Genomic DNA, 15,443 nt, shown 5'->3' with positions numbered 1-15,443 from the left:
CAGTGCCAGTGGCGACGACTCTTGCCTTGTTGGAAATGGTGCTCAACCAGTAAATATTTTCGCAGGAGATCCAACACCACCGCCTTCATATAGCCGCGGGTCCCGCTGCGGTATCTGGGGAGGGAGGGAAAGCTGTCTTAACGATCAACGCCACTTCCTGGGGTGCCTGAGACATCTACAGCCAGGGCTTTTAAGACTGAAAAAGGAGAAAACACTCATTAAGAATCTGGAGGAGGGGAGGGTAGAGCTCAGCGGTAGAGCGCGTGCTTAGCATGCATGAAGTCCTGAGTTCAATCCCCAGTACCTCTGTTTAAAAAAATTATTTAAAAAAATTTGAAAAAAGGAATCTGGAGGCTGCACCCCCTAATCCTTAGGTCTGGGAGGGAACGTGTGAGTTGGTTCATTTGTGTTCATCCCACAGGCCAAAGAGAGCAATGACTTGCCAAGGTTATGCATCCAACCAGAGGCCTGAGTTTCTGAACCTCTGGAGGGGGCCAGCCTGTCCCCAGAAAGGAGGAAAAACACTTACAGAGTTGGGATGCTGAAAGGGGCCAGCCTTGCATGCATGGTGGAAAACAAAAATTTTCAGTTAACCATCCAAGATATCAAGACAGTTTGGAAAACAAAACAAAACTTAAAAGACATTTGCCAAAAGATCCCTGTGTAAATTTCACTTCCCTGTTTAAAAATGAATTGTAACCTGGATGTTCCTTAAACCATTTCCTCTTCCAAATGATTTCAGAACACAGGGAATTGAGTTTCTGAGAGCATGCGATGCTGAATTTTAGGGAAGTTGAGACCAGCTTCACCCCAGCATCACCAAGTGACAGCAAAAGAACAGGAACATAAAATCCTCTTTTATTCAAATATAATGTGAAAAAAACACATGCACACAACATAGGACAGAGCTTTGAGATGCATGTTTAACACAAAAAAAAATTTGCTAGGGAATTCACCTAGCTTATCATTTGTTCATTTCTTCGAGGCATTTCTCTGATGCTAAAGGATGGGTTTAAGGTTAGCAGTCGAAGTGTTCTGGGGGAGGAATCTCCCCACCTCCAGCCCTTGGCTATGAAATTCTCACTTTGCAGGGAATCCAAACTCAAATCTATTTCCTCAGCTATAATCCCATATTGTCAGTATGAGTCCCCATGAGCCAGGGAGCTCCCTGAAAAGCAGGGCTGTCTCCTACAGTCTTACATCCTCTGCACCTCTGATAGTTTCATGCACATGGTGAATATGTGCTGAATTAATTTGTTCTAGTCTGAGAATGTTTGGATTCTATCCTTAGAGGCAAAGCTTTCTTGCTAGATAGAGTTACCACGAAAAAGAGCAGTTCTTTATCATCAGAATAGTTCTCCCCGCTCAAGAGCTACTTGAGATAAAATACATATTCTTCACCCACTCCTTCTTTGCAACAATCTCCCAAAACCGCAAGAGATAAGGTGTATCATCCTTTATGGCCTATGAAGCCATTTCACCCCATTGTCTCATAATCAGCGGTGCCACAAGGACTCATCACGTGTCAGAACTTCACAAAAATTAATCTGCTCGTAAATCAAGATGATTTATCGTGGGTGAAGTGTTTTTATTTCCATTTTACAAACTGGCAAACTGAGATTCACAGAAGTCAAGGGCTGCTGTTAGGAAAGGCTGTGCCAGGGCTATAACTGCGGCTTCGGACCCCACGCACCATCTCTCGGTTTGAACCTGGCCTTAAAAGAGCATCACCCTGGGGCAAGACCTGGACCAGTGAGTGTGACAACCATTCCCCACAGAGGGCCCAGGACTCACCTCTGGACCAGCTGCACGATGCTCTGGGTGTTCATGAAGAAGACTTCGCGGTCAGCCTTCCGCTGCAGGGTGGCCGCATGGCAGTCCAGGATGGTGGCTATCTGGACAGAAAAACAGGACAGGTCTGGCCACCCACAACTACACAATCCAGCTGCCACACAGAAGTCAGCGGGAGGACCCACCACAGGCTTCCATGAGGATCCCACCCAAAGCTCATTCAAAAATTAATGTTTCCACCCTCAGTGCCCTTTTGTAGTAGGGAAGAACAAATCTGACTCCATATGAGGTCCGTTCCTTTAGCTCTAACCCTGTGCTCTGTTTCCTGGGCTGAGTCCTGCTGGTTCTGCACCTTTTGTAAAAGAATGTTGCCTAGAACCTGAAATATATAGGAGAGCCCCTTCTCAAGGCTCTGACCTTTAAGGGTATAACACTTTCCCATTCATACAGAGAAAACAAGTTACAGAATAGAAAATAACATTTGGAGGTTTATAGGGACACCATGACCTGACCCACATGGACAGCTGCAAGAACAAAGGATTCCGACACCAAGAAGCTTGCAACAACCAACCACACCCCTTCCCCCTTTTTAGTATAAAAGGAGCCTAAATTCTGGCTTGAGGAAGATGGTTCTCTAGCACATTAGTCCCCCATCTTCTCAATCTGCTGGCTTTCTGAATAAAGTCATTGATTCCTTGCCCCAACACCGTGTCTCCTGATTTACTGGCCTGCCGTGCGGCGAGCAGAATGAGCTCGGACTCAGTAACACGCTGGCCACCCAGAAACAGCTCTGTGCGTGCCACTCAATGTATGGCTTGAAAATTCAAGCGCTCACAATGGTAACAATCGCATTAAGACGTACACATGTTCGTATCATCCTCTCCACAAATATGAAGGCTCTGGAGAAACAGAAAGTAATTTCCAACCCCAGGGAGCATGAAAGTGTTGGGTTGGATGGGGGTCCTATTTTTACAATTAGATTCCATGCCATCGCCCTATTGTCTGTGGCAACAAAAATACATTTGATGCAAGACCTACATCAATGACAAATTCCAACACGTGTTTGTCTCAACTAGGGTCCTTTAGAGCTTTGTTTGCATGAATTTTTCAGTTGAGATCAAATTTCTACACCGTTATATTCCCTTCCCTCCTTTTAAAATATACAGTTAATTCAGTGGTTGGTAGTATATTCACAGAGCTGTGCAACCATCACCACTATCTGACTTTAGAGCATTGTCACCACCCCCAAAAGAAGTCCTCTAACCCACAGCAGTCCCTCCCCATTCCTCCTGCAACCACTCATCTATTTTCTTTTCTCCATGGATTTGCCAACTCCGGACGTTTCCTATAAATGGAATCAGGGAACATGTGGTCTTTGGTGACTGGTGTCTTTCACTGAGCGTCATGTTTTCAAGGTTCATCCATGGAGGAGCACGGATCAGTATTTCACTCCTTTTCACAGCTGAACAATATTCCAACCCAGAGGTTGACTCTGGGAATAAACTGACCTACCCTGATCTCTAGCTTCCCAAATCACTAACATGTGGGTGGGGAGATGACGGTGGCAGGAAACCCTTTTAACCAGACAGAGGGCACGAAGGTAAACAGGCAGAGGGGACTCTTCCTAACGCAGATTTCCTTTAAAATGCTTGATAAAAGCATCCTCCACTCAAAAAAGAACAAAATGAGGCCGACGTAGAATTATTAGAGACTTTTGATACCACCCTGGAGTGGTTTCCATTCTTAAAAAATAGTATTTACACAAAAAGCCCCAAGATTACCCCCTTACACAAAGCAGACGGGGAGGATCAATGCTACAAACTGGCAAGAAAAACTCACAGTCTCCTCTATTATTTCAGCCAGTGGAGTTTTGGAAAATGCTCACTCTATCTGCAGCAACTGCTCACTCCTGTTCTGAATCCAAGTTTTATGGAGGGAGGGCTAATGATTGCTTATGTTCATCTAAACAGCTGTTGCTTTGGGGGACACGCTGGGATTCTGCAGAGAAGGCGTGAAAGAAAACAGCATCTTGGGCTGTACGTGGGTCTCACGAAGCCCCGTTTGATCAGAGGCCAGATGTCAGACTGACCGGGAGCGGAGTTCCCGGCGGGGCTGGCTGCGGGGCACGCACCTGCTGGCTGGGGAACTGGCACAGCACCGAGGTGATGTTGCTGGCGTACTGGGCCATCACCCTGCGGACCGCCTTCTCCACGGGGGCGGGGATGCGGCCCGACAAGCTGGTCATGGTCTCCTGCAGCTCCAGCAGCGGCAGCGACGGGTCCCGGAGGGTCATCAGGAGCTTCTGCACCCAGTCCTTCAGCTGCAGCGGGGATCATGGTGTCGGCCAGAGGCCCTGCAGGGGGTGTGGCCACTGCTACCCACCAGAGGGCTCCAACACTCAACCCGTCCAGTCCCCGCGCACTTGTTTCCAAAGATGGAGACCCAGGAGTATCGGGACTAGTCCTGAGTGGATGGCCCCCTGAGCGGGAATGAACACCCAGTTTCCCCACCCAGAAAGGCTGCACTCCCCTCTCCGTGCGTCCAAACAGCCAGTGTGGGCTGAGGACAGAACATAAGGCCCTGTGAAGAGCCAATGTTTGTGGGACACTCGCTTAGTGCCAGACACGGTCCTAAGACCTGCATGTGCACGTTCCCATCTGATACTCAGAAACAACCCGACGAAGGAGGTATATCATCATTCCCATTTTACAGCTGGAGAAACCGAAGCACAGAGAGGTTAGTTAAGTTACCCAAAGTCACCCAGCTAGTAAGAAGCCACATCGGGGGGAAAACTCAGGCAGACTCAGAGACTGAGCAGCTATGTTCCACTGCTCCCGGTCACCCAAAACGTTGATGGTCTTTGAATGGGGAGGATAAGGGTGCCAACCCCATAACATGGTTGTTTAAGGTTTAAAAATGAAATCACGCATGCCCTGGCAAGTGGAAGGACTGAAAAAATGTTGCAATTCTAACAGACAATTAGGCAGCATCGCCTAGGGGCTAGGAGCATGGACTCTGGAGCCAGAGGGCCAGGGTTCAAGTCCCCTCTTTGCCTCTTCATGGGTGAAACAAGGCAAGTTTCTTAGCCTCTCTGTGCCTCAGTTTCCTCACCTGTAAAATGGAAATAATAACAGTTCCTACCTCATAGGCTGTTGGGAGGATTAAATGACTTAATAAGTTTTAAGTGCTTAGCGTAGTGGCTGGCACATAACACGATCGAGATGAGGGCTGGTTGTTATTATCAGTGTCACCACTGTCACCATGATTGGCTATTCTGGGACGGCCTGCAATGCAGCCGAGTTTTAAGGCTATTGATGCTGAGTTTAGCAGCATGAGTCTTCCATGGAGGTCTGCAAATCTGAGAACTACTTCTTCCTCCATAGACAGCGGGACCCTGGGGTGATGAATAGAGTGGTGTTTCTGAACAAAGTCCCTTCCTTGCTGTGTCTTTAAGAGGGTGACCCACCCTCGACTCCTTTCTTAACTTACTACGTGAACATCCTCAGTGTTGAGCAGAACTGAACCCCCCCCAAAAAATCAACGAAACTTTTACAATAGTTTATAATCAAAGGGAAATGCACACTGATACTTACAATGAAACTAAGGAATTCCCTGAGAACAGGTCCTCAATAAAAACGACAGAGAATGACCCATTTTCTCAGTCCTTCCTTCAGTAAAGATCTCGGGATCTTCTGGTCACCTGGACCTATGCATGTGTGTGTGATACACACCTCCCCTACACGTGACCCACCTTGATGCTAAAAATAGGCTCCGGCAGGCAGTAGCCGTTCATGACATTGGTCAGATTCTCCAGGACGTTGTGGAAAACCTGGTTCAGTTTCTCTCCGAGGATGGGCAGCGTTTGCTGGGCGGGGAGCTCTCCCATGAATGGCTCAGCCTGACGAGACACAAGAACCAGAAGTCAAGGCCATTGTGGCCTCTGAGGGAGACAAGCCAAGCCAAGGACGGTGGCATTTCTACCAACACACAACAGACACATCAAAGTTGGAATGAAGCCTGGCGGGGAGAGGGGAACGGGAGAAAACATCGTAGTGGAAAGTTAAAGCTGCTACCTTCACACCCCTGTGTGAGGTTTCCACATCTTCCCCTTTGCAAATGTCAGTTATGCACCTCCAGTCATTGTGGAGGGAGTGAGATGTGATCAAAGACATTTTTACGTATTGAGATGTGGGGAAGTCATTCTGGCTTGTATGTGAGTTAAGTTGAATTTTATTCTAACCAGAACAGCCTGTTTGTGGCCTATCAAATATACATTGTACACTGGCTTTAATTATTAAAGAAAAAGACCAGAAGTAGAGAATGTCCCTGTTAAAAATAAAGATTAAATGCCTCCCTTCCTGGGATGTGATGCTGGTCCTCTGGCGATAAGACTTCCTTCCAGGCGCCAAGGCCATGCTGACTCACTGTGTATGTGCCGATCTTTTTTTTTTTTTTTTTTTTTCGGAAACCTTGAAGGAACATATCCCTGACTTGTTTGATGTTCACTGTTTTGACAAAACATCAAACTGTGCTGGAAACTATTCTTCTCTGGGAGCAGCTCCTCCTAGTTATGAGAGGCTGTCTTCTGGGCTGCAGTCTTCAATTTGGCTCAATCAAAACTCTTTTCTGTTCTTATTAGAGATTGTTTATTGATTATTTTCATTGACAGATGCTTCTGTTTTGCTTTGCTTTCTCACCAAGATTATCTGCCTATTTTCTCTATTTTCCATCTCTTGAATCCCAGGGATTAATCCCAGAGATTAAGCCAGGCCGCCTCCCCGCATGCCTGGCCTGCTCTAGGAGGGTGAAAATTTAGGAAATTCTCATACCACAGTCCATGCATTTTGTAAATCATAAACAGCACCTGCACTAGTGTGTGTTCATCCAATAAATATCTATTTAGGCGCTGGGGACCCTGCATGGTGACGGCTGCATGACAGTGTGAACAGACTTAATGGCACAGAACTGTACACTTCAAAAGTTTAAGAGGGTAAATTATACGTTATGCATATTTCATCAAAATTAAAAAAAAAAAGCTACTAAGGAAATCTGTGTAAAGCATGGACTTCAATGAATAATGATGCCTCAACATGGAAGCAACCTCAATGTCCACTGACAGATGAATAGATAAAAAAGATGTATATACATATACAATGGAATACTACTCAGCCATAAAAAAGAATGAAATAATGCCATTTGCAGCAACATGGGTGGACCTGGAGATGATCATATTAAGTGAAGTAAATCAGACAGAGAAAGATAAACATCATATGATATCACTTATTTGTGGAACCTAAAAAAATGATACAAAGGAACTTATCTTACGAAAGGAACTGATTTACAAAACAGAAACAGACTCACAGACACAGAAAACAATCCTATGGTTACCAAAGGGGAAGTAGGGGAGGGAAATATTAGGAAATTGACATTAACAGACCTACACCACTATATATAAAATAGACAGACAACATGACATACTTATAGCACATGGAACTATATTCAGTAACTTGAAATAACCTATAACGGAAAAGAATCTAAAAAAAATACATATATATGTATAACTGAATCACTTCGTTGTATACCTAAAACTAACACAACATTGTAAATCAATTATACTTCAATTAAAAAATAAATAATAATAATAACATCCCAATATTGCTTCACTGTGACAGAGGTGTCACATGAGTGCAAAAAAACAGCAGGGAATTGGGAAAGAATAGGGAAACAATAAGAACTTTCTGTACCATCTTCCCAAATTTTTCTATAAACTCAAAACTGCTAAAAACATAATAAAAGCTATTAAAAAATTTTAAAGGTGGTCAAGGAATGCTTCACTGGAGAGATGATGTTTGAGTAAAAATTCACAGGAAGTGAGAGGGTGAGCCCTGTAAATCCCTGGGGGGAGGTTCTTCCAGCGCAGAGGGAGCCAGCCCCAAGGGGACAGGTCTGGAGTGGTCCATTAAGCAGGGGGAGGGGGAGAGAGGATGAAGCCAGAGAGGAAAGCGGGGGAGAGCTCATGGAGGGTCTTGCAGGTCATCAGAAGGACTTGGGCTCTGTTCTGCACAGGACGGGAGATGCTGAGCAAAGGCAAGCACATTTCTGCCCCCGTCACGCTGGCTGCCGGGAGCCTCAAGTCTGTCTGGCTGTGGGCAGGTGGGGCAACCGTGCTGGGGTGCCACATACTGAGTGCACTTTAGAAGGGTCATCGAGCTCCAGCCTGGCCACCACACAGCCCGCTTCCAGCACAGCCCCCGGGCGCTTGATATACTTCACCCGGCCACTTTCCTGCACGGTCAGGGTCATGATCATCTTCATCACCTGTTTTGCAGAAAGACAAAATAAGCTGAAGCCCACCAAGACTGGTCGGTGTCACCCCAAACTAGTAATGGGGACCGTGTCCTTTACACAGAATGACTCCCTGCGCAGAGTTCAAGCAGAGAGGGTAGAGGGAACTGGTGTTTACACAGCCTGCTGCCTGCCGGGCACTCTTCATAAATCTCCTCCATCTGCAAAGCCAGCTGGGGAGGTAGGCTTTTTTGTGCCCAATTTACAGACCTGGAAACTGATGTTTATTTCCAAAGTATGTCCTCTCTCTCAGAAATACAGCTAAATCCTATTCTGCAGGGTGACTGATGTACACATTCCTAGCATAAGCTGCATGTTGTGACTGGCTTCTTTTTTAAACGCAGTGAGAAAACCCTCTGGGGAATGAAGAATACGTTTGCATCGCGGTCATCAGCCCCTTTAACTGGCCGAGAGTCTGGCTGAGTGGATGTGATGAATTTTTCAGTGGTAAGTGCTTTGCAGGTGTGCGTTTACCACTTTTTTAAAAATATGTATTTTTAAATTTACTGAACAACTATTTTATTTTTTGTTTGGGTTTTTTGGGGGAGAGGGGTAATTAGGTTAATTAACTAATTTTCTTTTAATGGAGGTACTGGGGATTGAACCCAGGACCTCCTACATGCTAAGCACACACTCTACCCCTGAGCTATCCCTCCTCTTCACCACTTGCCGCCTCCAACTACTGTTATCATTCATCAGTGCTTACTCGTTCCTGGGGAGGTGTACTCTTTTGAGGTTTTTCCGTCTGAATACCGCAGGGAGTTTGGGCTGAACTCTGCACCCTGGCTCTTTTAGGCATTTGCAGATGATGACCCAGGTGAGAAGGGAAGCCTGTTCGCTGGGGTGCAGAACCACTGCCCACTGGCCCTCCCTCCAGGAATGGGGTGGGAGCCCCACCCTCAGGAATGGGGTGGGAGCCCCACCCCCAGGGGCGGGCTCTGCCGTCACCTCGATCTCAGCGTAGCTGCCCCCGGCCTCGACATGGCCCCCGTCCTCCACCATGTACTGCATCAGCTTCCCAGCCGAAGGGGCTCGCAGGACTGTGGGATCATTCTCCTTCTCAAACACACACGTCTTGTTGCCGATGGTGATGCGGTAACTGGGAGAGAGAAGGAGCGAGGAGGAGGTGGGGACACTGGAGGGGACCACTGACCCAGGTGCCCAGGTCAGGCTTTCCACAGCATCTTCCCTTCCTAAAGGCAGCCGTGAGCACCACCCTGTGTGATCTGAGGGACTCACTCCACTTTCCCCAATGGTGGCGTCTGATAGTTCCCGCAGAGATACTGGGAACGAGAGGTGGTGGGACCCTTTTCTGGCTGAAAATTAGTTCCTCTTCCTGACATCATTCCAACAGGCCCCAGCAGAGAGAAAGCAATCAGCCAACAGCATTCGATAAACACTGACCCACTGAAAGGCTTCACCTTAGAACCAGGAAGAGCATGAGTCTTGGGTGGAGCTTACGATCATATTGAATATTCTTGGCAGACAGTACATGGGTTAAAAAGAGGTAATAAAACACCAATCTGGAATGAATCTAGTCCGACTTCTTCCACTGAGCATTGGGGAGGGAGTCTCCACGCCCCAGCTGGAGCCTTTTCAGGCATGGGGCCTCTGAACGCCCCCCACCCATTCCCTCCCCATCTTACTCTCCTTGGCCAGGGGACTTTGTCACCTGTTTAGTTGGGGGGCATCCTACATGTCACTGTGTGAGCTCAGGGTGGTCAGACACACCAGACTGGGAGGGTCTCTGAGTCTGTCTCACGATAGAGATATCTCTGTTCTAAGTGCTACCGAGTCATCCTGTTCCACCCATCCAGACGCAAAGCAACCTTTCCTGCCATCATCTGCTGGTTCCATGTGTCTCTTCCCCGACAGGCTCCACGAGTCGTGACCGGGGCTCTATCCTATCACCTCATCCAGCACCTGTTGTAACTGGACGCCCATAAACAGCCGCTTCCCTAACAGGACGGCTGCATCTCCTCCAAGCCTGTGCTCCGATGGGCGTGGAGGCTGCGTCTCAGACACAGGGCAGCTGGTACTCATCACACACCTCGCAGCTCTGAATCCTCCCGCTGGAAAAGGGCCTCTCATGAGCTTCCCATAAATGATTGCCGGTTGCATAGAATTCCAGCCAAAGGCTGAACAGCTCCCTGAGACCCAGAATTTACTGGAGGAGGTGCCTTGGCTAAGACCCTCAGACTGCACACGGACCTGCTCTGTATTTTCGACACCTCCTCCACGCACCTGTTGACCTCTTCCTTCATGTAGGTGGTGTGGCTGTTACCGTTGTAGGACAGCAGCAGACCCCCGTCGTTTAGCCGGTGAGCATCGATCTCGATGTGACAGCCATTCATGATGAGGACGAACATGGTCGGAGACTGCCGGGCCACCTGTGGGGACAGGCTCAATGTTCCCACCTGAAGTGAGGATGCCTGCTTGTTCCTGTGCCCCCAGAGCACCTCCTGGGCCCCCCATCCTTGACCACGAGCCAGGCTAACGTCCACTGTGGGCAGAAGTGCCGAGGCAGAGACTTCCTCTCTCTATTCCCAGCCCTCACTCACCCCAAGGGAGCAGTAAGGGGGAGGGAAGGACCCGGAGTCAGTGAGCCACAACGGCCCCGTGGGTAGGCTAACGGCTGCTGGCCACAGGCACAGTCCCAGTCCAGCCACATCCTGCCCACCACATGCCCTTGAGGGCTGGGGGCTTCCTTCAGATTCTGGTCTCCAAGCAGGGCTGCCCTGCGTGCTGGGGAGACGGGGTCTTGCTCTGGGTGATGCAGCCCGGGGCCTCCCCCAGTTGTCTGGATGTGGACCAGGCTCTGCCCCCTAGACCTGGCTCAGCCCAAGGGCACCTAAGAGATCTGGAACACTGGCGAGAGGCACACACGCCCAGGCCCTGCATTTCAATCTGAAATACCGGCTCCATCTGGCCCTCAGTTCAGTATTTGTGTTCTTTCACCAGAAACTAACCCTAAAGAGACATACTTTGTGACAAAAGATGGCAGGAAATAGAGAAATAATTATTGCATCCTTATTGATGGTAACAAGAAAACCCAGACCCAAACTAGCTATCCAACAATGGGTATTGCCATGGAATATTCTAGACCTGCACTGTCAAATATGGGAGCCCCAGCCCACGTGCCTATTCAAATATAAATTAATTAAAATAAAATGAGAGGTAAAACTCAGTTCCTCAGTTACACTTGCCCCATTTCAAGGGCTCAACAGCCACCGGTGGCCCACGCCGGGCTGTGCAGGTCTAGAACATTTCCATTCCTGCTGAAAGTTCTACTGGACCGTGCTGCAAACTCTAAACTGACGTTTAGGATGACTGGATAAAGAAGTTGTGGTATATCTATACAACAGAATACTACTCAGCCATAAAAAAGAATGAAATAATGCCATTTGCAGCAACGTGGATGGACCTGGACATCATCATAAGTGAAGCAAGTCAGATAAAGACAAAAATCATATGACATCACTTATACATGGAATCTTAAAAAAAAGATACAAATGAACTTATTTACAAAACAGAAACAGACTCACAGACATAGAAAACAAACTTACAATTACCAGGGAGAAGAGGGTGGGAAAGGGATAAATTGGGAGTTTGAGATTTGCAGATACTAACTATTATATATAAAATAAATAAACAAGTGTATACTGTATAACATGGGGAACTATCTTCAATATCTTGTAGTAACCATCTATAATGAAAAGGAATATATGTATGTATATGTATGACTGAAATATTATGCTGTACACCAGAAACTGACACAACATTGTAAAATGACTATACTTCAACTAAAGAATCTAAAAATTAAAATTTAAAAAAGCCCCCCGCCCCAAATAAACTGATGTTCAGGAAAACTTGTTAACAACATAGGGAAACTTTATGCCATGATAATATCAAAGCAATAAAAACATGTTTGCATCGTGATCTCAACTTCATAAAATCAATGCCTATGGGAGAAAATAACTGAAAAGAGGTCTGCTAAAATGTTGACACATGGTGGATTGTTTCTCTGACACTTTACGCGTGTTTGCTGTTTTGAAATTTTCTACAATGAGCGTGTAAAATATTTAAAATCGAGTTGAGAGGACCCAGGCCCCCAAAGGGAGCCAAGAAGCATCAGAGACAAAAAGGAAGTGATTTTACACACATCGCCCAGGCTAACACACTCGTGTGGCTGAACTCAGCCTGAAAATCCCCAAAATTCAACGTGTGCTCAGCAATGTTAAAAGAGAAAATAAAAATTCTGCCTCAGGAGCACTCGCCTTTTCCCTCCCTGGAACGTGAGGCTGGAAAGTGCCGGGGAGGCTCTGGCTCCCTGGGGACACGTCACTCCCGCAGGTCACCCCGACTTGGACCGGGAGCCTCACCCTGTGCCCGTACTTCCCACATATTCTCTGATACTCTGTTGAATTGACCTGGGAGGGCTCAGGACGGGTACTAAGATACTTCCGACAGAAGAGAGAGACCCTGACTAAGCTCCAGAAACACCGGTAATGGACCAGGAAGCGACTGGAAATCTGCACGATGCTTCTCGGCGCAGACGCGGGACAAAGCCAACCTCGCAGCCCTGGGAACTGCACCCAGGTGCTCTGCAGTTGAGCAACGGTCCCCTTCACACTCTGTTCTGGGTTGAAGAGTGTCCCCCAGACTCATGCCCCTCCCGGAACTTCAGCATGAGGCCTTATTTGGAAACAGGGTCTTTGCAGACATTGTTAGTTCAGGAGGGACCATTCTGGACTAGGGTGAGCCCTAAATCCAATTTGACTGCTGTTCCTGTAAGAGGACAAGAGACCCGGAGACACACAGACACAGAAGACAGACAACGTGAAGACAGACAGACAGACTCACACACAGAGAAGGTGGCCGTACAAAGCCAGAGACTGGCGGGGATTGGAGTGACTGTCCACAAGCCAAGGAACGCCAAAGACTGCCCACAGCCACCAGAAGCTAGGAAAGCATGCAACACATTCTCCCCTGGAGTCTTCAAAGACACCACACCCCAGCCGACACCTTGGCTTTGGACTTCTGGCCTCCTGAACTGTGAGAGAATAAACTTCTGTTGTCTAAAGACACCAGTTAGGCCCTGGAACCCAAAGCACTTAGGTTTCAAGGTCACGGGACTACACGAACCAAGCAGGGAGGGCCCAAGGCATAAATAAAACCCCCTTGAGCCCCCAAGGTGTTTGAGACGTGCAAGAAACAGAGGCTGTTACCTTGAGAATGTACTTCACGCCTCCGTAAATTAATTCCACATCCACAATGTTCCGGAGAGAGGCTGCGGGGAGGACCTGGCCCCTGAGAGAGAAGACAGACCTGAGGTCAGAGAGTGACTGAGAACTCTGCGGCCATCCATCCCCTGGATTTAAAAAAAAACACCCACTCTTGGCCTCTTCTAAGCACTAACACACCTGGCTGTACTGAAAAGGTTAAATCTAATCAAAAAGCAAGGAATGGATGGGAACCTGCCATCCCTCAGGATTTAAGGAAACTGCTCTTACTGTAGGATGGGAAATTTCAAAAGGCTCTCCAGGAAGCAAAATGCATAAAGGCTTCTTCTTGGAAAAATTCCTTACATGGGAATCCTGCCACCTGCCTATGAAAGAAACCTGTGCACGAGCTGTGATTCTATTACCGTTCAAAGGCACACTAATCGGGGACTAAAACGTTCATCCTTTTATTTCCTTTTTACTTGTTCCCTTTGTCTATCACAATTTTTCAATCAGAGATTTTTGCCTTTACCTTGGAAACATCTGGCAATATCGGGTGACATGCTTGATCGTCCTGACTCCCAGGGGAAGGGGGGGTGCTGTGGATGGGACCAGGGATGCTGCTAACTTCCCACACTGCACAGGATGCCCCCACCGCAAAAGACGTCCCAGCCCAAAATGTCAGTGGTGCTGAGGCTGGGAACCCCTGGCCCATCCTAAGAGGGAGCTCCTGACCCCTTCCCCAGGGCCATTTCACTGATCACCTACTTCACGTGAGGGTCTGGGAAAGAACTATTTGTGGAGGTGACCTATAACCTGCTTTGCTTTTTTAAAAACCTTTTCATTATTATTTTTTTAACAGAGGTACTGGGGATCGAACCTAGGACCTCATGCAGGCTAAGCATGCGCTCTACCACTGAGCTATCCCCTGCCTGCTGCTTTGGTTCTTAAATCCACCTCCTCCTCCCACAACTTCTGAACGTTACAATGTACCTTACACACGTCAGCATGAATAAGCACACGTCTATCTGGAGGATGACCGCCGCCTTGGCCTTGAGAATCCCCTCCCCCTCTGGCCTCTTTTAGGGTAGCCTAGGTTTATCCGAGGAATTTCAAAGGCAAGCCACGTAGCAGGGGTTCACTAATTCTTGGTGCCTGATTTGCACTCAAATACAGCAGGCTTCTGCCTTATTTGCCACCAACACATAACCCAAGAGGGGAAAGGAAGTACCCATGAGCCCCACCTTTCCAGCGAGTGTAAGAAATCCGTCATGCAGGTTCTGAACATCGAGTCGGCCACGTTCAAGGCTCCGCACACCACCCCGAGCATGATATCCGGCTTCTCGGCCTAGGGAAGACTCTGTGCATCAGTATCCACAGTGATCAAGGCCACGGGGAGCCAGGGGTTCTCCAGGTCCCCACCTGCACTTTCTCGGCGATAAGGTGATCCAACCAGCTGGTGTCAATGTCATTGTTCTGGAAGCTCTCAGTCTCCAGGAGATTAGTGAGATATTCCACGGTGGTCCTGAAGTCGCCCCGGATGGACAGTTCCTTTAAAGCCACCACCATGTTCCTGGAAGGAAAGGTACACGATTGATTTCCCACTTAACATGTGTGTCATCAGAGTTCCGGCGGGGTTCCCAGTGAGCCGGAACAACACGGAAGGTAAAAGAGGACCCCGAGTCAGATGGCCTGAGTCCATCTCAGCTCCAGCATTTACTGACCAAGTAAATCTTGGGCAAGTGACTTAACTGCCTGGGGCCTCAGTTTTCTCATCTGGAAAATGGGGAAATAACCCTGCCTTCACACACGTACTTGGGGCTTAAAATGAGACAATCCACATAAAGCACATGGTCACTGATCAATAAACATAGCTGCTATGAAATAATGAATTACAATGATTATGATGATTATTACCCATGCCAGTTGCTCTGCCTCGCTCTCCCGCTGGACCTCTCAAAGTTCCCCAGCATCCCAGGGCAGGTGCCGGTCTCAGTGTGCCTGGGGTGCATCCGCAGATGGCTAACACTGGTACCCTACTCGGCGCATGGCAGTCACCAGCCCACGCATGCTTGGATGTGACCA

The 15,443-nt window shown here is 47.9% G+C and overlaps 1 protein-coding gene across 3 annotated transcripts in view; it reads right to left on the bottom strand.

Moving 5' to 3' along the window:
* The window catches only part of ACACB (acetyl-CoA carboxylase beta), a 110,570-nt gene that overhangs the window by 36,890 nt on the left and 58,237 nt on the right, over positions 1 to 15,443 (bottom strand). For all 3 annotated transcript variants that reach the window (XM_010999146.3, XM_010999148.3, XM_010999149.3), the window contains 10 exons: positions 14,781 to 14,931; positions 14,603 to 14,706; positions 13,365 to 13,446; positions 10,381 to 10,526; positions 9,085 to 9,235; positions 7,975 to 8,109; positions 5,543 to 5,689; positions 3,923 to 4,111; positions 1,795 to 1,895; positions 26 to 114 (listed from right to left, as the gene is read on the bottom strand). In XM_010999146.3, the coding sequence (XP_010997448.3) occupies positions 26 to 114; positions 1,795 to 1,895; positions 3,923 to 4,111; positions 5,543 to 5,689; positions 7,975 to 8,109; positions 9,085 to 9,235; positions 10,381 to 10,526; positions 13,365 to 13,446; positions 14,603 to 14,706; positions 14,781 to 14,931 (1,295 nt within the window). The remainder of the gene's footprint in view (positions 1 to 25; positions 115 to 1,794; positions 1,896 to 3,922; positions 4,112 to 5,542; positions 5,690 to 7,974; positions 8,110 to 9,084; positions 9,236 to 10,380; positions 10,527 to 13,364; positions 13,447 to 14,602; positions 14,707 to 14,780; positions 14,932 to 15,443) is intronic.

Source organism: Camelus dromedarius, chromosome 31 (genome assembly GCF_036321535.1).
Source record: "Camelus dromedarius isolate mCamDro1 chromosome 31, mCamDro1.pat, whole genome shotgun sequence".
NCBI classification, from domain to species: Eukaryota; Metazoa; Chordata; class Mammalia; order Artiodactyla; family Camelidae; genus Camelus; species Camelus dromedarius.
This window is presented reverse-complemented; position numbering and strand designations above follow the sequence as displayed.